Raw genomic sequence first — 22390 nt, 5'->3', positions numbered from 1 at the left:
ATGTGTGTGTTGTAGAGTATAAGGCTGCTCATAAATGAAGAGAACTTTAAAGCAGCACTTTACGTAGTGATGTATTCCCACTGCTCTGGGGCCATGAATAATTCACCTTGTCACACAAAAAGCCATTGGGAGAATGACATATGTAGGCTTGTGTGTGTGTGTCCCTCTACCCCCCCTCCCCAAGTGTGTCCCTGCTATATAGCCATATGTTTCATTGTCTGGGTGTTGGGTGCGTCCATTGAGACCAGTTTAAAAAAAAAAAGAAAAAAAAAAGCAGGACAAATTACATCTATTTTGCAACTGTCATGTCGCTGTACTTCCTTTCCCCCCTGAAGAGATATGTACCGGTAATCTCCTTGCGCTTTAAATACAGGGATTCATTTGTGAATCATCCACGGTGATGATCTGTTGAACCTTTGAGGTGTCGAAACTGTAATTGTAAACTGTTGACATGTTAAACCACCCGATTGCCGCTCGCTTTTTAGAGAGACGCAAGCAATTGGAGGGTGTGGAAATCCTAAGAAAACTTTACTTGCTTGTGTGTGGCCATGTTCGGGGGAGAAAAGAAAGAAGAAGAAAAAAAAAGGCTGAGGCAGCTTCACAGATAAATGTTGTTGTTTTTATCGTACACACAGGAGCAGGTCTTATTTCAGGTAGCGTATGGCCCAGTTTTCTCAATATAATGGGATCGTTTCTCTGCACTGGCTCCTGAGATGACCTCGCTCCTCTGTGCTTTTTTATTATATTTTGTCCATTGTTTTTTTTCCTTTAATACCCATCACATGATGAGCTATGGGCCTGAACTTCCCAAACTACACCTCCACAGCTCCAAACCTTTATCTGTGTGGGGTAATTCCTCTTCTTCCCATTCTGTAACGAGGGCGTTTCCTTTGCCCCAAGTCGAGTCGAGCTATAATTCCTGTTAACCTGATGTTGAAATGCTCCCTTCAGCAGTCCATTACCGCCCAAGACAACCCGGGCCGTCACTGCCTGCAGGGGTAAGTGCAGCTCGTGCAGACCACAGGGAGCCAGCGGCCGGGGAATGCACACACTCTGTATCACCCAGCAGAGTAAACAGAGGCAGAGAAACGCAGACAGACACACTCTGGGGCTGACTGGCAGGAGAGGGCCTTATTGTTAGCTCGGGTAGATGATTTACACTCGGCCTTCAAGGGTGAACGCAGGTCCAAACTGACTTAAAGTGAAGCCGAGGACATTTTTATCCCCCGCAAACCTTTCAGTGAGGAGTTTCCATTTGTCTGTTACACTGTCGCCCCGGCTCAGTTTTCAGAGGCAGAATTATCAGCAGAAAGGATCTGGCGTGGAATGACAGCGTCAGCTCCTATAGATAAATGTAAGAGTTATTACGCTTTATTGTGTAAACAATAGGTCTTTTTTATGGGATTTTAAAACAACTGACTTAAAAGTCAAGTTGGAGTGTCTATGTCAATGTCTGCGTCGCTAGCATCCAATTGTTCCAAAGGGCAATTAAACTCAGCGTCCTGAGAACGTCTCAATAAGCCATTGTAAATGTTGTAAAAGAAAAAGCACTAAACAGTTATTTGGCTAACTTTGCTTTGTGGTGTCTGCTGTGCTGCTTGTCTTATCAGTAAGACGGTTCCACTCTGATGGATCTGGTTTGTATTGTGAACTTAAGTGTCACATATATGGTCCTGCTCTGGTTCCTCCTAAAGGTGTCCAGGGTGTCTAGACGCTACAATGAATGGAGATCCCTCCACATGTGCAAGATTGATACTTTGCTTCTGTGTGACATTAAACATTTAGTAAGAAATTGATAACTTGCCTCTCCCAGCAGCCTTGTGCCTACAGTATAGGCCAATTCTTCTGTTTTAAGATTCACGCTTTATTGCATGGCTAGAGGATCTCCTGTGTTCATGAATTTGCTTCAACTTCGCTTTCTGCTTCGACACTGGCTTTTTTTTCCCCAGGGATTTGTTTGCGTTTCAGAACATTAACTTTACACACTCTTTGTCGTCGTTGTGGACAGTGAGGAAGTTATGTCATGGGAAGCGTCATAAAAACTCGGCACTGTTTGAAACTGCCAGGTCTCTGAACTTAAGATAGAACAGAGCAGGCCAAGATCACTTGAGTTTCAAAAGGCTCTGTGTGTTCTAAGCAGAACAGATGCATGCGTTCAGATGCTCGTTGTTTGTTTTATGATGCCAGGTCTTTGAGCTGCAGATACCTCAGCTGAGCTGGGAGAAGTAACGCTACGGCATAGTCCTTTAGTTGGAAACCATTTTGTGCGCTGGTGTTGCTCTTCACCTGGCAGAAGCGTGGAAAGTTGGCAGCGGACTGGGGTTCTTTGTTACCTCCAGACTCGCACTGCCACCAGGCTTTGTTTTATGTCTTTCTGCGTCAGGCACTTGAGGGGTTGGACAATTTGTTTAGGCAAGCTGAAGATGGAACTGTGCGTAGAGGAGGATTATGAGATCGCTGGGTTGATTTGTGAGTGGGATCTTTTCGGAGCCCCGGCTTGAACATCCCAACGCTTACGGGTGTTAAATTATGACGCGTAAATCATAAAATGTTCTGGATTGAAAAACACAAGGACGAATAGATTCTTTAGTTTTTGCAGGATCATGGTTTTAGTAAATGATTTGGGCAGTGGTGCAACATACAAGATAAATATGATGATGTAGGATTTATTGTAAAAGAAGCATGGAAACGCTAAAACTACATACACTGAAAATAAGCAGCTCCACTTTTGAAAACAACCAGAGCTTGTTTTTTTTTCTCCTTTCTTCACTGGATGAATTTGTCAGTCCCACATTCCTTATGTGAAAAAAAATTATTGAGTCAGTGAAACTGTGGGGATTTTGTTCTTCCATTGTAAGTTACACATGGTCTACATATTTGTAATGCATCCAAGAGTTCTCTCCACTTGATTTATACTCATAGCTTAAACAAATTAACACTTCCATATCAGGTTGACAGTGATCTTCATATATTCAAGTATTTGTAAAGCATTGAAGTTCAGATTGATTGACCCGTCCGTATGCTTTCTTTAAACGAATCCGGATGGAGAAATGGCACTGTTTTCTGTCCCTTTTTGAACGCCGCTGTAGAGGGCAGCTCTGAGGAGCTTCACCTTGAACTGATAAAAGCGATGAATTATCGCTTTGTTTATCCCCGCTGCTCCAACATGGAGTGCATTATCAAAGGAGCAGCCAATGAAAGAGTATTAGAGAGTGTATTTTTAAAAATCTTGTAAATCTTGTGAATTTATGTCACAACACTCGGGGACCTCAACTTGCCCTTCCGGTTTCCATTGGCACTGACCTCCCCCCGCCCCCCCCCCCCCCCCCTCCTATAGTCTGTTTTCCTGTGAAGGAGGCCAGCCTGGATTTAGCATGCTGACCCTGTGGTCTCCCCCGGGCTCAGGGGAGATGACCAGTGCATTAGGCAGGGACCCCTTTCCAGTGCATGCAGTCCCCCCCCTCACCCCCCTTTCCAATCAAATGAGGCTGGGAGTGATGTGGTCGTAATACTGGTGGCCCGGATGTGACGGCGGGTGATTGACGGGCCTGTGATGGAGAGCAGGGTGAAAATACCATTAAGATTATTGCTCATTTCTTAAAGTGGGGGTCGCTGGAGGTTTTCTCTCACCCCACAAACCCTCCCACCGACGCCCCCAGTTGCACTATGAATGCCCTCTCAACCTGAGCTTCACTCCTACGGGGGCATAACAACAAAACTTTGGCACTGACTCTTGAGCTTCCGGATTGTGTAAAAGACAGGAGCTTAGCGCAAAACTTGAAAGTGAAGTGTTATCCGCTGATTATTATGACATGAGGTCACGTTTCTCATTTCCCTCTTACGTTCACAGTTGCAGCTCTTGTTATTGCTGTTTGTACAAAGGAGGAACAAAACATCCCATCATTTTGTTTTACAGCCCATAATTGCGTGGTGGGAGGCTGTGGCCCGCAGGTCTCCTCCTAATGGCTGTTTGTGTGTTGTTTTAGTGGCAGATTTACATGTGGGAGGGGCACGGGGCGGTGATTTACTATCAGCAGTGCCACTGACTGGCTTATAGTGACTGACTGACTGGCTGGCTGTGCTTCCTGTGCGTTCCAGGTGATAGTGCAGTCTGGCCGCCAGCCCAGCGTGCTGCAGAAACTGTGTCAGCTGCCCTTCCAGTACTTCAGCCACCCGCGCCTCATCAGAGTGCTCTTCCCCTCCCTCATCTCCGCCTGCTACAACAACGCCCACAACAAGGTGATCCTGCAGCAGGAGATGAGCTGTGTGCTGCTGGCTACATTCATTCAGGTAAATATAAGGTCACGCATACACCACGTGTGTACGCAAAAAAGAAGAGCCATTGATTTGCACTGGGATTGACGGTAAATTAGTGATTCAGTTATGATTCAAATATCCAAACCAAAAAAAAATAAAAAATATGTTAAGGAAGGATGCATTAGAAACGTTAGGTGATAAAAAGAGGTGCAACAATCTTTCACACAAAATATGCATAAAATAAATGTTCTGAAACATAAACTCAAAAACAGATTTCTTTTTTTTGGCCTTCAGGGTTTCATGCAGCTTAATAGAATATTCAAACACGATACATTTCTTTCACATCGGAAGGAAAAACCTATTCGGCTGATTTGAACAGTTGCTCATGTTGGGCCATGTAGAGCTGTACCAGGCCGGCTTTTACAAAGATAAATGGCTTCCCTCACTGTGGATTTACCTGCCACTGGTTGGACTCCCAGTAAACAGCTTGTCTCCTTCATCTTCCTCTGACAAACCCGCCCCTCACCACTCCACATCCACCACTGTTTAGACACCGATTAGCTTCCATTCAAAGGGAGACAAGCCATTGTCATTTCTTTCAAACAAAGCAATAATGCATGGTGTCTTGCCCCGCTGCCCCCATTGTTGGGTTAACCTCAACAACATTCCTCAGAGTGAAACAATTCGATCCATGACGGTTCTATAGCAAGTTATATTGCCAACATTTAGTTTGATAAGTTAATTTCTATGAGATGTTATATAGCATCTTTAAATTTTCCTTAATATATATATTCTTTTTTATTATTATTCATCTTAGAAGAGATAAATGAGATTGTACCCACACAACACATATAGTACATACCAGCAGTACAATGTTATCAGACGTACGCACTAATGCTCAGTTTTAATTCCCCTTAGGACTGTGCTGCAAATGGTAAAGATTCAGACAACAAAACCAAGCAAGCAGGTAAGTTACTTTGATTAAATGTATCAAGTGCATTTCAAAACATTGGATGTGATATGGATGTGATATATTGATTTAAAAAAATTAATTCTAGAAAGATTTAAATGTTTATTTTTTTTAAATCTTCACGTAAAAAAAAAAGCTTTTTTTTTTTACGTGTAGTTTTTCCAATCGATTCCAGTAATGTTTTGAATGAAGTTTTAACCAGATTGCTGTTGTACCCCCAGTATAATGGCGTTGTTTTTTTTTCTGCCTGTGAAGTTTCCCAGCCGCTGGATTTCTGTGATCTGTCCAACCGCTTTCCAAGAGATCAGTGGGACTCGGCGCTCCATTTCTTTCTCAAGAAAGAGGATGAATGATGGATGAGTCGCCCACTGTCCTCAGAATGGATGAGCACAGTATAAACACTACAAAAGAGACTGACCTGTGGAGTTCTTTCTGGATTTTTGTTATTTTCCAACTGTATTTTCCTTCCCCTGACTTAAAAGTCTGCACACAAGTGAATCTGTTCTTCAAACTTTGTTTAATGTAAAAGATTGTGAAGCCTTATCCTATGTTAGTGCAACGGTTTTGATTTTTCTTGGAAATCCCATGGATGTTTGGAAGGAATTTGCACAAAACTGTACACTACAGTTAGAACATGCACAACTTTTCCCTTTGAATGTTTTCAACGAGCCATTTGTTTCTCTTTGTTTCTGTTGTGGATAGAAAATGGATCAGTTTTCAAAGCAGTGACGATCTGAACCTGAAACATTTACTTTTACTGTAATTTATCATTTGCTTTCATATATGTTAATTTATTGCATTTGTCTTATTTTTTAATGTAAATGAGCAGAATGTCATCTCTAGTCTACATAGTGCAGTTACGAGTTAAAGGACTTGCCTTCATCGCATATATGTGTTAAGAGTTATATTTTTCAGGTTCGCGTATTTCTCTTTTCTTTTTCTCTCTATGTTAGGAGACACTTACATATTTAATATAATTTTTCGAGTTATATACCTTTTCATTATATAAAAAAAAAATTAACTGCTGTGTGAGCTGTACAAATTCAAATTAAAATCACAGTGCACTTGTATACTCGTGTATTTCTGTCACATTAGGACAGTTAGACCTTCATGAACTTGGATAATATTTGCTCATTTGGTCTAAGATATTATGGAAAAATGCAATTAATAGGAAACAAATCTATAATTGAATCGCAAAGGAACATCAATATGATACAGGAATGGGTCCTTGCAAACTGAAGAGAAAAACAGGGCTTTAAAGTAATCAAGAAATATATACCTTTTGAACTTGATTCCACTTTTGGAAGCCATGTCTGCCTCAACGAAGTCTGTTTATATTAAAAATATCGTGACACAGTTTGTTATTGTAAATGGTCCATCATCACTACAACATCAATGCTGCCCCATAGTTCTGCACATGACTGTTTACTTGCATGTTAAGGCAACAATTAGAAACAGGCTAAATAAATACATTTGTTTGGGAAAAACAAAACAATGTACTATAGTTCTCTCTGTATTTTCCACTGTTTCAAACTGCTGAGCATTCATCCAGCTAGAGCAGTTTTAGTTTGGAAGCAGACAGTGTGGGATCTATTATAATTTTTCTGGTCATCTGAAACCTGTTTGATTAAAAATCACCAATATTCAAATTCATAAAGTGTAAGTTATTTATTCTCAAATGACTATTGAGCAGATCAAATATAAGAACGTTGGGGAGCTATAATATTAAATGGCCCTGTATTTTCCAATTAACACTTCTTTTTAAACGTGTTGTCGCTACTGTTGTACTATTGCTGCAGTTCTGGTTCATCAGCAGGTCTTAAAGACTTAACAGGATTTTGAATTTTCAGCGAGGCTCTCATTTCATTCACTGATAAAAGCCGATCCTCCCCAACAAATTGTTGAGGTGTAGTGTGTCAGTCCTGGCTTGACCTGCATGCTCTCTTGTCCAGCGGCTATTTGTCGTTCAGGATTCCTACTGGAATCAAAATAAACTCAAGACACGCCAGGATGCGTCCGCGGGCTGGGAGTCCCCTTAGCGCTGCGCGTTTTGTTTTGGGTCCATTCAGTGTATCCTTTGCAGGTGATGCCAGATGCAGATAAGCGGCCGCCGCTGCCTGTCCTCTGTCTAGACTTGAGCCGTGAGCCTCAGGTTGGTATGGCACTACGACATTCGTTTAAATAAGACCGGTTTGGTCGTTTTATGCCGTAGGACCGGGTTGAAATGTGTTAGCCTAGAATAGGCCAGGCCCAGGCTGTTTGGAGGCCATCATTTAAGGAATAATAAAATCACAAGTGCAGGCAAATTAAACAGGCCTCAGCCCATTGTGTCTCTTTCTGACCTATGACACGCGGGCCAAATGGTTAATAATGTCTCGTCAGGCATCAGTCACTGATCCACTTGGCTCATAAATGGAGCAGGCCTAAATATAAGCAGGTTTCTGGGCTACCATACCCCGGGGTTTAATGCACTGAAGCTTGCAGCTTTCTGGCTGAGAAGGGCACAATTTGGACATGAACACTTTTAACACCAACATGTTGCAGATTGCACAAACGTGATACGTGTTTATTCGAATGAGTTTTTACTGAATTAGGCCTTATCTATGAGGTTGTGTTGCAGTCTAAACAGGGGATCTCATCCAGATCCAACCTCTTCGCTGAACAACTATTCGCTATAGGCAGGAGATGCATTTCCCATTTGCTTTAAAACTGATTTATTTATTTGGCCGACTGTAATAGAAAATTCTCTGAAGAAGAACAAATGGGGTTCGCATGGAGCAATCAGTTTGATCTGTTTTATTGATAAGATCGGCTATGTCTGTCTTCATAATAAATAATAATAATAATAACTTATTTTTCTGGAGAAAACGCAAACAATGCGCATCTCATCTGTTTCATTCGTTTACAAGAGTCGATATTGAAACTTACAAATCATGCACATCTACACAGTTTGTATTCTGTGATCCTGATAATCATACATTAAAAGCACTGACGTCCGACAGCACAAGCTCACGTTGTTTTTCAATCCCCCCAAGTCACCAAGTGCAGGCATATTGGCATCACGGTAAAAGGCAAATAAAAAGCCCATAATGTCCATTAACAGCAGTAGGTCCGGCCATGTGTGTCCTTGAGCAAGACAGTGAGTTCAAAAATGCCAACATGTCAAAAGGGGACAGTCGGACCTCCAATCGTCCAGCTCCAGAGCAGAATGTATCCTCGAGTAGTATAATCCACCCTGGTCCTTTATATTCTTCGCTTTTCTTGATCTATTTGTCACTATAAGGTCTCTGCGCGTGCATGCAGAGGCGCGCGCCCCGGGGGGTCTCCAGCTGACCTCCAGGTTCTCCACTCCATTTCCTCACGTGTCCACGGGACTTGGCACCATACTGTTCGGTGTGTCCGGTAACTGCGACGACAGAGAGGTCACGTCACTGCCCGAGGAGTTGCCCAGAGAGCCCGACTCAGAGAAGGACACCTGCCAGGAGGAAACAAGGACGAGAGACGATGATTTAAAATAGAGGAAAAAAAATATCACAACAGTTTAGCTACATAATATCTCCGCTGGTGAAACACTCTACATTACCCCCCAATTAAAGAGATGTCAACATGTCGATGTTATTATGAGCAGAGCAGTGATGTCATTTTAAACGCATGGGAGCTGCAAATGGATGTAGAAATAATGATGTATTTATTTGTGTCTCTTTCCAAATTATTAGGGCCTATCTATTGGAAACATATGAGGGCTTATCACTTTATCGGTCTTGTAAATCTGAAGGTATCAAGTGATTCCACGTGGGGGCCTGGCCTGCACAAGGTTCAGAGACAGTTTGGCACGCATGCACTTGAAAAATTAAAGGCATTTGAATCAGATTTTTAAAATAGGCTAACTTTGTGTTCCCAAGTGTTGTTTAGCCTAACATCATAACAACAGTAATACAACTAAAGGCTTTATTAGACCATCAACTTGCTTATCTGCATTGTTCTTATTAAGAATTAACTTTATATTTTCTCTGCCTTTCTCTGTCTCTCTCTCTCTCTGAATGTAAGTCTTAGTCTTATTACTTTTAAAAAGCCTATTTATATTTTTTTGTATTTTTTATGGTTTATTTAATGTGCTCCTACCAGCTGTTGGAAGGCGGGCTGGTCCAGGTCGCTTTGCAGGGCGAAGTCGCTGAGGGATTTCCACGCAGGCTGGTAGGTTTGCACCTCCACGGGATTCCCCTGCACGGTGTTGTCGTGACGGATAGGACTGCCTGCCACCAGAGCCGTGCCTGTCAGGCCCTGCAGATTCTACAAGAGCAACGAAAAACACACCAATGAGTTCACATAATATCGTCCAGTGAGTCACTGAAGGATCTTTAGCCAAATTATTCCAAAGGGGGAGTGATGCAGAAATGAATACGATTTCATTTTTATCATTAAGAAGGAACCAACATGCACATTTTGCCTAACAATGATCACACAAAAATGTATCAAAAATATTAAACTTTATGATCATCAAATAACCAATACGTTTTTTTTAAATGCACAAACAAGCCAGCCAGTGAAGGTGCCAAAATCTTATTTTTGCAACAGTTGAATGAATAGGCTCTATACGTTTAATTTGCTCTGCCAGAAAAATTCCAAATATTTTTCATCCACATTCAATAAGATTGATCTAATTTTCTCATTCATTAAAATATTGCATTTCTATTTAACGAAAGTGTGATAAAAGAGAAAATAGCAGTTGTCCAAAAAGTGTATTTAAAGATTTGCGTAACGAAGCATTTTATTTTCTTGTCTTTTTTATTCACAACTTCCATCCTAAATGATGTTGTCTCTTTTCAAAATAAATATATATATATTTTTTCCTGTAATACTATTGCCATTTAATTATTCCTTACTTTATCTTATCGAATGGCCATAAGATTTCACATGAACTTTATTTGCTTACTCACTCACTCACTCACTCACTCACTCACACACACACACACACACACACACACACTGTTGTTGAGTTATCATTTATTAAGGATTTAACCACAAGTTGTTCATGGCAAGAGAGACTATACCGAATAAGCAGGTGTTGCCCATAGGACTTTGGCTATAATAATACTTTATTTTTAATAAACTAAATGTATATTAAGATATATCCTTATTATGGACTTACGGTTTTGTCGCTGTGACTCTGCTGCTGGAGCTGCTTCATCAGGATGGTTCTCTTCTTGTCTTTGCAGCGCTTGTTCTGAAACCAGACTCGGATGACCCTGGGGCTGAGGCCGGTCATCTCCACCAGCTGCTCCTTCATCAGGGCGTCCGGTCGCGGGTTGGCGTTGTAGCAGGTCCGCAGGGTGTGGAGCTGCTTCTCGTTCAGCACCGTCCGGATCCGAGTGGTCTTCTCGGACTGCTTGTGCACGTGGTTCCGGTGATGAGGAGGGTGGCGGACCGAAACCGGTTCTGCAGAGTGGAGAGAGAGAGAAAGAGAGAGAGAGAGAGAAATAGAGAGATACATCAATTTGCCTATAGATCTAGGTAGGCCTAGATAAATATTTTTTTTCACTTCCAAAAAAAAATAAAAAATCTGTTCGAAATTTGAAGAAGCAACCAATTGCTGTTTGTCGGACTTAACAATTATCACCGCCTGCAGTTAATGTTAATAGCCTATATATTTATTAGGCTGCTGCTGTAAGGTCATTGCACTCATATAATGCCAGAGACATATGGGTTTGAAACTGTCCAGACATAGGCAACAACACATGCATGTAGCCTAATAATAAAATGGTGAACAATATTGACAACATTCTTGCCCTAGCAATAATTTTCAAATAAATGCCTTTATACACACACAATATGAAGTCCTTAAATACACCCCACAATATTATGTAATCCAATCTTTTATTATACTATCTATGAATAAAATGCACTCAAAATATGAAATACTTTTTTGTGAATATTTATTCAGTCGATTGGGTTCAAATGTAGCACCACAATTCTTTTTTAATTCCAAGAAAGATGAACAGACTTGATAATAAAATGTATAATAATAATAATAATAATAATAATAATAATAATAATAATAATAATAATAATAATAATAATAATAATAATAATAATAATAATAATAATAATAATAATAATAATAACATACATGCACGTCTTTAGTCCTTCACACATTATTTCCCATGCCCAGTGCACTGCGTTCATTTTTAACATGTTCATAAATAATAATAAGCTATACAGTTCGCAGCCTACCTGAGATGTGCAGCGGTCTGGTGTGAACGTTCCCGGGGCTGAGCGGGCTCCCTGCCGAGGCTCGCTCCACCAGTAAGCCGTGGTCCGCCCGACAAAGCAGCTCGTCGTCCCGCAGAGAGAACTCGTCCCCGGGCAGGAGGTGTCGGCTGCAAACCGAGCAACGAAAACACTCCATGTGATACACGTTGTCCCGAGCTCTCATCACCAGGTCGCTGCTGCAGAAGCCCATGTTACACTTTGCACATTTGATTCCAAATAACCTGTAAAATAGGAAGCAAGAAGACGTGTTGGTCTCATGCAGTTTAGTAGCCACTGAAGAGTTTTTGAATTGATCTCGGTTCATGTTCCAATCAAAATAAGAAGCACAACAACTTCAACAAATAAAGGTGTGCGCTGATGTAATGCTCACTGGAAAGGATTATCAAACTGAATATTGGCTATAGGCTTTGCAACACAAATCTGAATTCACGTCTGATGTTCCTGCACTTTCATGCACCCTGCACAATATTTCGTTTAAAGGGAAGTAGGCTATCCTTTTATTATAGGAATATTATTTAATCTCATGTAAGTGGCCTCATCTATATCCACAGCTGTCTTTTCTACAGCCCAACACATGGACTATAGAATTTAGGAAATTTAATTAAAAAATAAAAATAAAAAATCCTGAAAACTCTGTCCATCTCCTACCGTGCATAATCCCTTTTACAGTAAGTCTTCCCGTCTCGGACGAAGCAAGTGCAGGTCTCGTCGAGGTACTGGCTGCACTCTGCGCACTTGAGGCAGGCTGCATGCCACTCCAGGTCCGGGGAGACTCTCAGGATGTACTGGTCGTGTATCTGACTTCCACAGCCCACACACATTGCGATTCCCGACTTCTCTGCGTGAGAGGGGGCGATGCATTAATGCAAACACTGTGCGCGCTCTAGTAATCCCCATGACATCCCTGCTAAACCCCCGTCACCCCTTCACCTTAAGGAGAGAAAATGTTGCGCGCGTATCACAACAAACATAGTAGCTCCTTCCAAGAATATTATCATAAGGTCACACGGCAGTGAGCTAAATATATAACCAAGTAACCATACGGCATGGGTCTGCACGATCACCATAGTGACACAAGGCTATACGTTGAAGGAGATATATTATACGATTTTAATTGAGTTTTCGTTAAGACAGGTCTATTAATGAGTTTCATTTCTCGATATTAGCCTATTCCTCTAAACTCGAAATACTGTATTATCGAGCGATTCAAGAGATATGCGCCGGATAGGACATAGATATGCAGTTAAAAACTACCAATAAACATCCAGAGAGACAATAAAAGAGTAGAATTAGGAATAACTTACTTTTGGAATGATCCCCCATATCATCCAAGAAAGAAGTATTAAGCAGGATATCTACCATACAGGAGAAATAGCCCAGTGCAAGCCGACAGATGGAGGAGAGGAACGGCAGGGAGAGAGAGAGGAGACCGTCCCGTCCTTAGCTGGATGATAAACTTGTATTCCTCCACCGAGTGCGAGAGAGAGAGAGCGAGAGAGGTGGAGAGAAAACAAAGATCCTCGACCAGTGACGTCTGCAAACTTGGACCTCTGTGCGTCCAGCAGGGAGAGGGTGCCATGCAAATTTCCTCCAGGACCCTTGCTCTGTTTTTTCTTCTTCTTCGTCTTCAAGCTCCGACTGGCTGTGAGAGTTTTTTTATCGCTTAATTTTCATGTACAATATGTGCGCGTTGCCAATGCTTGTCTCTATGTCCTCAAGCAAAGCAAATTTTACTCAGTTTACTCACAGTCCCTTTACAGGGTCTTACAGTGTAATATCAAGTGTGAGTTTACTTGTCGTTGTTGTCCCCTGTGGTATCACATTCCTTTAATATTCATGGGCTCGTGATAGGTGTTATGGTAACTTATCCATGTCAAAATCCAATATGATGTGTTTTATATATATCTTTAGGTTAGATTTTCTAAATCATATTTTGTTCAAAATACAGTGTTAACATTGTAAATCATGTGTTTATAGGCTATGGTTGTCATTGTGTTCCTTTTATCAATTATTAAAATTGTATATGTGCATATATATTGTACTGTTATCATTATTAATATTGTAGACTAATTTTAACACATTTTAATATTCTCATCAAGATAGTGTTTATTGTAAAAACTATTACATTTTTCTCTGTGTTTTTGAAGGGAATGTAGGCCTACTAGTTACCCAATGTTCTAACTCCTCTGTAGAGAGCCCTCTACTGGATGAAATGGATGATAACTGGATGATGTAGAAAGCTTGGATCAACAGAACAGAGCGATCAATAAACATGCACAATTTAGATATAGATATGCTCTGTTGCGTATGGATTATCCACACATTCGTGTAAGTGAAAAGAGTGGCCCAACCAAATCAAAGCAGATATATTTACATTTGAAAATGTTTTTGCTGTTCACATTTTTTGCAACATTATAAATTAAATCCATTACTCAGGGGTAGGCTACTCGGACTGCACACTCCAGTCAGGAATAGCTGGTCGGAGAACATTATTTGCGATTTCATGCATTCATGCGATTTGGTAGTCATCAGCGAACATTTAGGCTATCATCATAGCCAGGTAAATCAATGTAGACTATGGGTTTTATGGTCAAAATTAAAAAATAAAATGTGTACACATCATTGAAGGATACATAGGCCTATGCATACGGGTAACCTAATTATTATTTATTTTTTTATATTATTTTTACGTAGGCCTAGCTGTAACAGTAATTTAGAACTTTTAATAACCTTATTTTGTGTATGAACAAAATATTTATCACATCACTTGTAGTTTCGAATAACTTATGAAAAAAAATATAGGCCCGTAGGCTATAGGCTACATAGGCCTATTCATGCAATTACCTTAAAATCGTTCAAAAGTTCAATTAGCTTACTTCATAATATATAGCCTATATATATAGGAGAGAGAGAGAGAGAGAGAGAGAGAGAGAGAGAGAGAGAGAGAGAGAGAGAGAGAGAGAGAGAGAGAGAGAGAGAGAGGATATGACTGGGAGTTATCGTTGCATCTCGCGAGAACTCATTGCGAACGTCAGATAACCTTTGGCATAGTTTCGTCTCTGCAGCGCTGAGGAACATCAGCCAGAAACGTCCCAAGATGAACAGAGCTTTTAACAAAAGTAGTCTGAAACAACTGGTAAGAGTTTGACAGTTTTAAAATTACAACATACTTAGGAGTTGTATTGATCGGTTGAGACAAACTAAGAACACGAAACGTCAGTTAACGTGTATGTTTTTTTGTTTTGTTTTTTTGCAGCACCTCCTAGCTAGCTAGTGTATCTAAAGCAGGTCGTGCTTGACGGCCAAGCAATCTGGTCACATGTGTGTGTGTATCAGCGTTAATGGACTGATTCTGACAGGAACTTTATAAATGCATCGGGATAGAGCAATCATAAAAGATAACTGTCCTTTTGGAAGCTATTTCCAGCTTGTGTTAGCATATAGCTTAGCGGTTATGAAAGCCTCGTAACCAGCTGTTACGAAAGTTGTCATTGACGCGACAGAATGCGTGTGATAGAATGTCCTCTGATACAAGTAGCAATAGGCCTAGGCTATATAATCGGTTAATAAGTAGCATGTGATATTTAATGTTTTTCTACGTGTTATTCTTAATGTGAATGACCTCTATAAACTGACAGCCACGTCCAGATGAGGCTGGTATCATCCTGTTTTACTTTGACAGACCCTGGATCAGAGGTTGCACTGGAGATTGTTTGCTCACTTTTATTAACCTCGACATTGCATCGGACTCCATTGGGAGACCTGAAACCTAGACAAACAGTGTTTGATTATATAAAACAAAAGTATTCCTAGAACTGAGTGGCCACTCAATCAAATGAATAAACTACACATCATTGGTTAGGTGTTCGTAGGCTATGCACTACGAAGTGTTTTAAATATATATTTGTTTGGTTTAGTTAATCTATCAATTAGTCAACATTTCTAAGTCAAGATAAATACGAATGTGTTTTCAGCTGTAAATAATAAAGATACATTGCCTTTTCTGTTTTTATTTAAACAAATAACTTTAAATGTTGTAAGCAGTGTCTTTAAAAAAACATCTCCAATATGAGCAAGTCTTTGGTTACAGACTGTGGTGCGTGAGTCAGTGCGTTGTATAACTGATGTGTTTACGTTTTCTCCAACAGTCCGGCCTCCTCCAAAGGTTTCAAAGCACCTTGGTGGTTGCAGAGCACAGCAATGGAACACTGACCCCCATTACCCTCAATGCCATCACTGCTGCCAGTCAGCTGGGCGGAGAGGTGTCCTGTCTGGTGGCTGGAACGGACTGTGCCAAGGTAGGAAAAGCTTTTCTTTTCAAATTGATCTGTTTAATATCCACGTGGGTTATTTATTATCTATAATTTTAGATTTTAGTTTTGAATAACCACACTGCAAAAAAAAGAAATGATAGCTAAGAATGTGGTACAGTTCATCAGATGGGTTTCTGTCTTTTCAGGTTGCGGAGCAAATCAGCAAAGTCCAAGGTGTGAAGAAGGTTCTGATTGCCCAGCATGATTCTTACAAAGGTTCCCTGCCAGGTTTGTGGACATTTATTTTAGGCCTATTCCTAGTGTTAGTTTGAATCACATAGCAAATATATATTGAAAATGCAGTTTCTTTTAAAATATTTATTAACACACTTCATACATGCCAAGTCCCACTTACAGTATTTACAGCTTGACAAGGTCATCTGGTCAGTAGCTGAGAAAGGGGAGACTGTTTTTTCATTTGATTTGCTCATATGTTCAAGCTTGCTGTTAGTGGCACAGCTGCATTCTTAGGGAGGCCTTTACCTACAGTATCTTGTTTTAGCTTTCTAATGCTATTTCCTTTTTCCCCTCAGAGGAGTTGACTCCACTTATCCTCGCAACACAAAAGCAGTTCAATTACACCCACATCTGTGCTGGTGCATCTGCATTCGGCAAGGTACGTCATGGACAAGAACGGTACTGCTATCCTTTGCATTTTATATATTTGTAACTGTATCTGTTTTCTTATTGCCTGTTGGAGATGCATTTTTTTTCTGACCACATACTGCACACAGTTCTGAAAGCCAGACGCGCTTACTTCAAATGTGATATTGACTCATGTTTACTCTTCTTTTAAAGCATTGTTCCTCTTTCTCTTGATTTGTAGTTTGATAAGTTTGTTTGTTTGACATTTCTCTGCTTAACTAACTGTGTTCCTATGCAGAACCTGCTACCCAGAGTGGCTGCCAAGTTGGATGTTGCTCCAATTTCAGATATTATTGAGATCAAGTCTCCAGACACTTTTGTCAGAACCATTTATGCTGGTAAGCCCTATTATTATGTAAAAACATTTCCATTTATTATTATTTAGAATTGACTACTAACAGACTATTAAACAACTCTGTTTCTGCAACTGGATTGACTCTTTTCAAATTTTCATGGAGGATTTCTTCGTTCTATTTGAATATTTAATTTCATGACAATAATATTTTGATTATTTAGGAAATGCTGTCCTCACGTTGAAATGTAACGAAGCGATCAAGATCTTCACAGTCAGAGGGACATCCTTTGAGCCGGCTTCAACAGAGGGAGGAAGTGCTACATCAGAAGATGGTACAGTAGTTCACAGAATAGTCTATGTAAAATATGACTTGATGATATTATGGATTTTGGGATGCATTTCCTGTAGTTTTCAGCATACCTCTACAAATGTTTATTTTGTTTACCATCCCAAATGTAACGTATATTTATCTCTGCTTCATGTTTGATCCTGTCACCCGTTCACTGCAGTTGCTGCTGCCACCCCCGCTGGAGTTTCTGAGTGGGTGGAACAGACTCTTAGCAAGAGCGACCGTCCAGAGCTGACCGGCGCAAAGGTGGTGGTGTCAGGAGGTATGAAATCATTTCTGCCTTCTGAATTACAATATATGGCCAAAGCAGTGTTACCATTTCATTGCGGTGTTACTTTGTTTGTATCCAAGAGTGCTGAACTACAGGTTGGATTGATTCTTGTTAAGAGTGTAATTAGGACAATCTACTTCTGCAATTACATTCTGTATTTGCTTTTTCAAATGGTTCTGTTCTTTTCCTAGGAAGGGGCTTAAAGAGTGGAGATAACTTCAAGCTGCTTTATGACCTTGCTGACAAGATGAATGCTGCAGGTAGACCATGCTTTTCATTTTGTGATATTAATTAACTGGGCACAAAAATCTTATGTTGAATTTAAATTGCACTTTTAATATTATTTTTCAGTTGGGGCATCAAGAGCTGCAGTGGACGCTGGGTATGTGCCGAATGACATGCAGGTTGGACAGACTGGCAAAATCGTAGCACCGGTGAGTAATGCCTTTTCTGAAGGCGTTATTTGGATTTACTTTATTTAGTGCAGAACATAAACAATGGAATATTTTCAAAAAGCTAAATGTGAACAGTTACATTTTAAAACACAATTTTAGGCAGGGAACACTTAAACTCAGTTGCAGCATCAGAGCGGACAAATAAGTTGCTTTTGACAAATGACTGTTTGCCTTTACACAGCATACTTGCAATCCAGTGTGGTCAGGGTGGCTGCCCTGCCCTTTTTAAAAAGGTTAACTTCCCATTATGTGATTCAGCCGGGTTACCCCAGCTGCGATTATCCACACATTAGACCCTGCAAAATGTACTTGATGGCACATTTAGTGCCCTAAATGATTTAGCCGATCCATTAAAGCAGAGTGCAGTGGCTGTCTGGGCAGAGCCTCAGGCCAGGCCAGACTGTCCAAATTGAATTTTCCAAATGTTATGACAAGGTTGTTGCATTCGTCTAAGTTCATTAAGTAGAATTTAAATATATATAAATATATATTTTTTTTACACCCTACCAATCTAAAAATGTTTAGTGTTTTCAGTAATGCATGTACGATCTCTTCTGCTGCTTAGTCCTGATTAAAGAACAACTTATCATCACAAAATGTTCTGTAAACATCAGAGTAAAGTCCCTAAACAGTGGCTAGTGTTTGAATAGAATGTTTATAATCGCATACATTATATTTTTTGTCTTAAGATATATTAGCTTAAAAATTGAGATTCAGTTGAATTAACAAAAGTCTCTTGTTTGCACAATCATGAGTTTTCTTAAACACATGGGAATTAGTTACACTTTCTGAATGGATAATGAATGGGAACTTGCATATACTGCCGTCGTTTTCCGGATAGAAGCAAGTGTAGCTTTATGCAGCTAGTACGAGACACTGTTGTGTTCACAAATGGATTCTCGGCTGCTCTTGGGACTTCAGCTGCAACATTAAAAAAGGGAATGAAATATTCATATGGCAGTGAGTGCATTAAACTGAGAGGCAGAGATGGTTTTCCCTGAAGGGTTTGTGGGGAAGGCTGACCCTGTGCACACTCGCCGAGCACCCCGATAGATTACACCCCCCGTTGCCATTATAACATTAGCTAGTTCTGCTGTAGTTCTGAGGTGAACCTTTATGTCTACAAGCAAGTGACACCTGTCTGGTTGTCCTCTGTTCATGTCCACAGGAGTTGTACATTGCTGTTGGGATCTCTGGAGCTATTCAACACCTGGCTGGAATGAAGGACAGCAAGGTACAGTCACTGCATTCACATCATGGGATTCCCCAAACCTCCCTTTTCTTGGTTCTATATATTAAACTGAACAAAAAGTTTCCAATAAGAATGTAGCTTTTATGAAAACTGATAGTAGCCTTAAGAGTTGTGTCACAGTCATTGGGCAGATGTAGTAAAAACAGCTATTACCTTGCTACAAAGTAGTCAGTGCTACATGAAATAAACTTTTAAGTTGCACATGCACACACACGCACGCACACACACCCAGTACACACAGGTATAATTCAGATTTCCACACCCTTTGCTGTGATGTTTTGTATTATTTACAGTATAGACAGAGTATTGTTCTATTTATATTGATTGGATGATTATTGTTTCTGTGTATTTGGATTAACATGAGACATAGCCTGCTAACACTTCTGGTAGTTTGTTTCTCCGTTTGTTGTGTACGAAACCTAAACATGTTCTTTTCTTTATTCAGACTATTGTTGCTATCAACAAGGACCCAGAGGCTCCCATTTTCCAAGTGGCTGATCTTGGCTTGGTCGCTGATCTTTTCAAAGTAAGTGTCTAGGATTGATATTTCTGCAGTAATTTTACTCTGAACAAACAACCAAGCGATGAGGCGGAAAAAAATAACACAATTGTGCCCATTGCCTCGGCTAACTATAAAGCTTTTGATGACTAAAAGTCTAGTGTGATAGAATATAATATTTGCTTTCTCACTGATCAATTTTGCACCATGCCTTATTCCACCTAATGGAAATGGGCAACTGCTGAATTATTAAGTTCTTGAATTAATCAGAGGAGAGTTGTTGTGGCAGAGCTCGCCGTTAAGAGAGAAAACTCATTATCATTTCAGAAGATATAAAAAGGCGATCAATGGTTTACCTAAAAGGTGGCTTCGGTTTTGTAACTCTGCTTCTACTTGCCAGGGCCTTTTACACGCGTAGTTGCTTTCCTTGTGTCTAGCTGGTACTTTGGGGACAGTGAGCCAAGCGTCTTGGCACAAATAACACTGGAGTCTAGTGCTACTTGTGAAAGGCTAGTAGGGGGATATTTTTCACATGTGTGTCCTGTTGGTCATGTTTTATTTAGCCCCCTCAGTAGTGCATGAACAGGCCAGGTGTCCTCACAAACCCGGTCGAAGTGATAAGCAATAATAGCTAGTGGCAGCACAGTTGTGACCTGCCGGGTGAGATCACGTTACATGTGATCACTCCTCAGATAGCTGATTAAAATGGATGGGCATCCTACCTTTCCCCCCCCCAATGGACAATTGATACCTCGGCCAACTCATTGACAGTGACTGATGATTCAGTTCTGAAGTTGCGTGACTTACAAGGAAGAGCCATTAGAATAATTCCGTACTCATATTTACCATAAAAGGCTTTTGAATTTGTCTCCTCTGGGACTACACAACCGGCATTATCAGAGTGTTTATTTATGGGCCAGACGCCGCTCCCTGTGTGCAGTTTTTTGCTCTGCATTTCTCAACCTCGCAAACACTGATAAATGTTTGTATGCTTTCAGCCTGTAGCAGTCTTGATAAATCTCAGGTGGAAGTCAGTGTGCTCATTTATATTGTAAGCACCGCCATGCTAGATGGCTTGTGTCATAAACTAATAAATCTTATCATACGGAATATGCTGGTGATGAAAATTGACAGGTCCTGGCGAACATTCAAACCCGGCAAGAGCCTGGGACTATTTCAAATTGTCTCAGCAGTTATTAATGCAGAATAGAAATGTCTGGAAAGTCGTCTAAAAGATTTACACAGTGTATTTAAGTTTAGTTAACTAGTGATTCATTTAAAAGTGCACCAGAGCGTTTTCAAACACGTAGTTTAGTTTTTTTTTAGAACTGCACACTCCCGCAGTCCATACAGAAAATATTCCCTGCATTCTGTCCTGCCACAATGCCAGTGTCAATGTTGCTAGTGTAAATGTTGCCAGAGTATACAGTAGTATACTGTGTGTGTGTGTGTGTGTGTGTGTGTGTGTGTGTGTGTGTGTGTGTGTGTGTGTGTGTGTGTGTGTGTGTTTGTATATATATATAAAATAAAGTATTTGTTTTCTCTTCAGGCTGTTCCTGAGATGACAAAAGCACTGAGCAAGTGAGAAGTCCCACCAAAACGTCCCTCGCACAACTGGAAAAACCGCGATAAGAAGAATTCAGGGTGACCACAAGAACCCATAGCCACTGCCTTAATAAATGTCTAAAGCGGCCAGTGATTGCATGCAGACATAATTTACCCTCATCTATTCTGCAAATGGAAACAGAAAAACATTTTAGAAATAAATGCCAGTCTGTATAGATGCTATATCAATTGTAAAATGATTGTACTTACCTTAGAGGGGTGAGGTGTTAGTACTATAACAAATGTAATTTTCTGATACACAGTAAAGGACATCTTTGGGAATGCAGGACCTGTCTCTATATCTTTGATGATGTTTGTTGTAAGATGTAGCTCTTCATGCTCACCTGGAAGATGCTCTTAAATAGAATAATGTATTAAACTGACAAGAACTTTCTCCTTTTGCCACGTTTTCCCTTTATTGGATTCATTTTTGCAATGCCCTCTTTCCATGATCAATAGAAAATGCCTGTTCTTGACAGTACAATAAACAGGGTTAGTTTTGATATTTAGGAGGCAAATCTTGGAAGGTTCATGCTATAAATTTATTTTTGACATTTTATTGTAGCGCCACTTCTAGTCCCTCTCTAATGTTTGGCTGTGATACGGTGATCAAACCCATCCGGAATATTTACACAGCTTTCCCAAACATGAAAATCATAAAAAGGTTTAGACAGTTTAGACCTGAACGATATCAAATGTTATCATGTGCAGGTAGATTCCTTATCAGTTCGGTGCATGAGGGACATACAGTCATTTGCAAAAAATCTCAGTAAGCACTGCCTCAGCTGTTTGATTTCCCTGTCATGGCACCTGCATAAACACTCTGAATCTTTCCAGTCATCCACCAGTCAAAGGTTGGCCACATAGAATTTCAATAAAAATGTTAACATTTGCTAATATAGAAAGACAAAGATTAGAAAGAAGTTGAGACTGATCCAATGTACCCTGCAGCAGGCTCATCAGAGAGGACTGTTCTCTGTGAGTTTGGAGACGCTAGACTGACTATCCAAACAGTTGATTACCACCTGCACTTGAGATAAATCCACGCCACGTAGCTTGAGGGATGTCATTCACACTCAAGATGGTGGCCCTCCAATACAAGATCTAATCAGTCGAGCATCTCCAGTTCCTACAACGTGTTTCAGAGGAACTAAGCCCTCAGCACCAACCCCCTCACCGGTTTCCCTTCATAGAAACTGATCCACATCT

General features: G+C 40.4%; 3 protein-coding genes across 4 annotated transcripts in view; 2 read left to right on the top strand and 1 right to left on the bottom strand.

Annotated features, from left to right (window-relative positions):
• Positions 1-6826, top strand: part of scaper (S-phase cyclin A-associated protein in the ER) — a 66452-nt gene extending 59626 nt beyond the window's left edge. For both annotated transcript variants that reach the window (XM_080027083.1, XM_080027084.1), the window contains exons 29-31: positions 4099-4290; positions 5176-5224; positions 5483-6826. In XM_080027083.1, the coding sequence (XP_079883209.1) occupies positions 4099-4290; positions 5176-5224; positions 5483-5580 (339 nt within the window). In that variant the 3' untranslated portion in view covers positions 5581-6826. The remainder of the gene's footprint in view (positions 1-4098; positions 4291-5175; positions 5225-5482) is intronic.
• Positions 6827-8585: 1759 nt separating this feature from the next.
• isl2a (ISL LIM homeobox 2a) lies at positions 8586-13076 on the bottom strand (the record flags this gene model as incomplete). Its single annotated transcript, XM_080027972.1, is given in 10 exon segments — positions 8586-8702; positions 9350-9517; positions 10377-10663; positions 11459-11718; positions 12146-12335; positions 12802-12870; positions 12873-12918; positions 12920-12937; positions 12941-12991; positions 12993-13076. Coding segments are annotated over 10 exon segments (1290 nt in total).
• Positions 13077-14537: 1461 nt separating this feature from the next.
• Positions 14538-21569, top strand: etfa (electron transfer flavoprotein subunit alpha). Its single transcript, XM_080027973.1, has 12 exons — positions 14538-14633; positions 15646-15795; positions 15957-16038; positions 16344-16426; positions 16694-16793; positions 16972-17082; positions 17260-17361; positions 17562-17630; positions 17722-17804; positions 18994-19059; positions 19523-19603; positions 21126-21569. Exons 1-12 carry the CDS (start codon positions 14595-14597, stop codon positions 21159-21161), a joined length of 1002 nt encoding a protein of 333 aa, XP_079884099.1. The 5' UTR covers positions 14538-14594; the 3' UTR covers positions 21162-21569.
• The last annotated feature ends 821 nt before the right edge of the window (positions 21570-22390 follow it).

This window comes from Ammodytes marinus, assembly GCF_949987685.1.
Source record: "Ammodytes marinus genome assembly, chromosome: 5".
Classification (NCBI taxonomy): Eukaryota; Metazoa; Chordata; class Actinopteri; order Uranoscopiformes; family Ammodytidae; genus Ammodytes; species Ammodytes marinus.
This window is presented reverse-complemented; position numbering and strand designations above follow the sequence as displayed.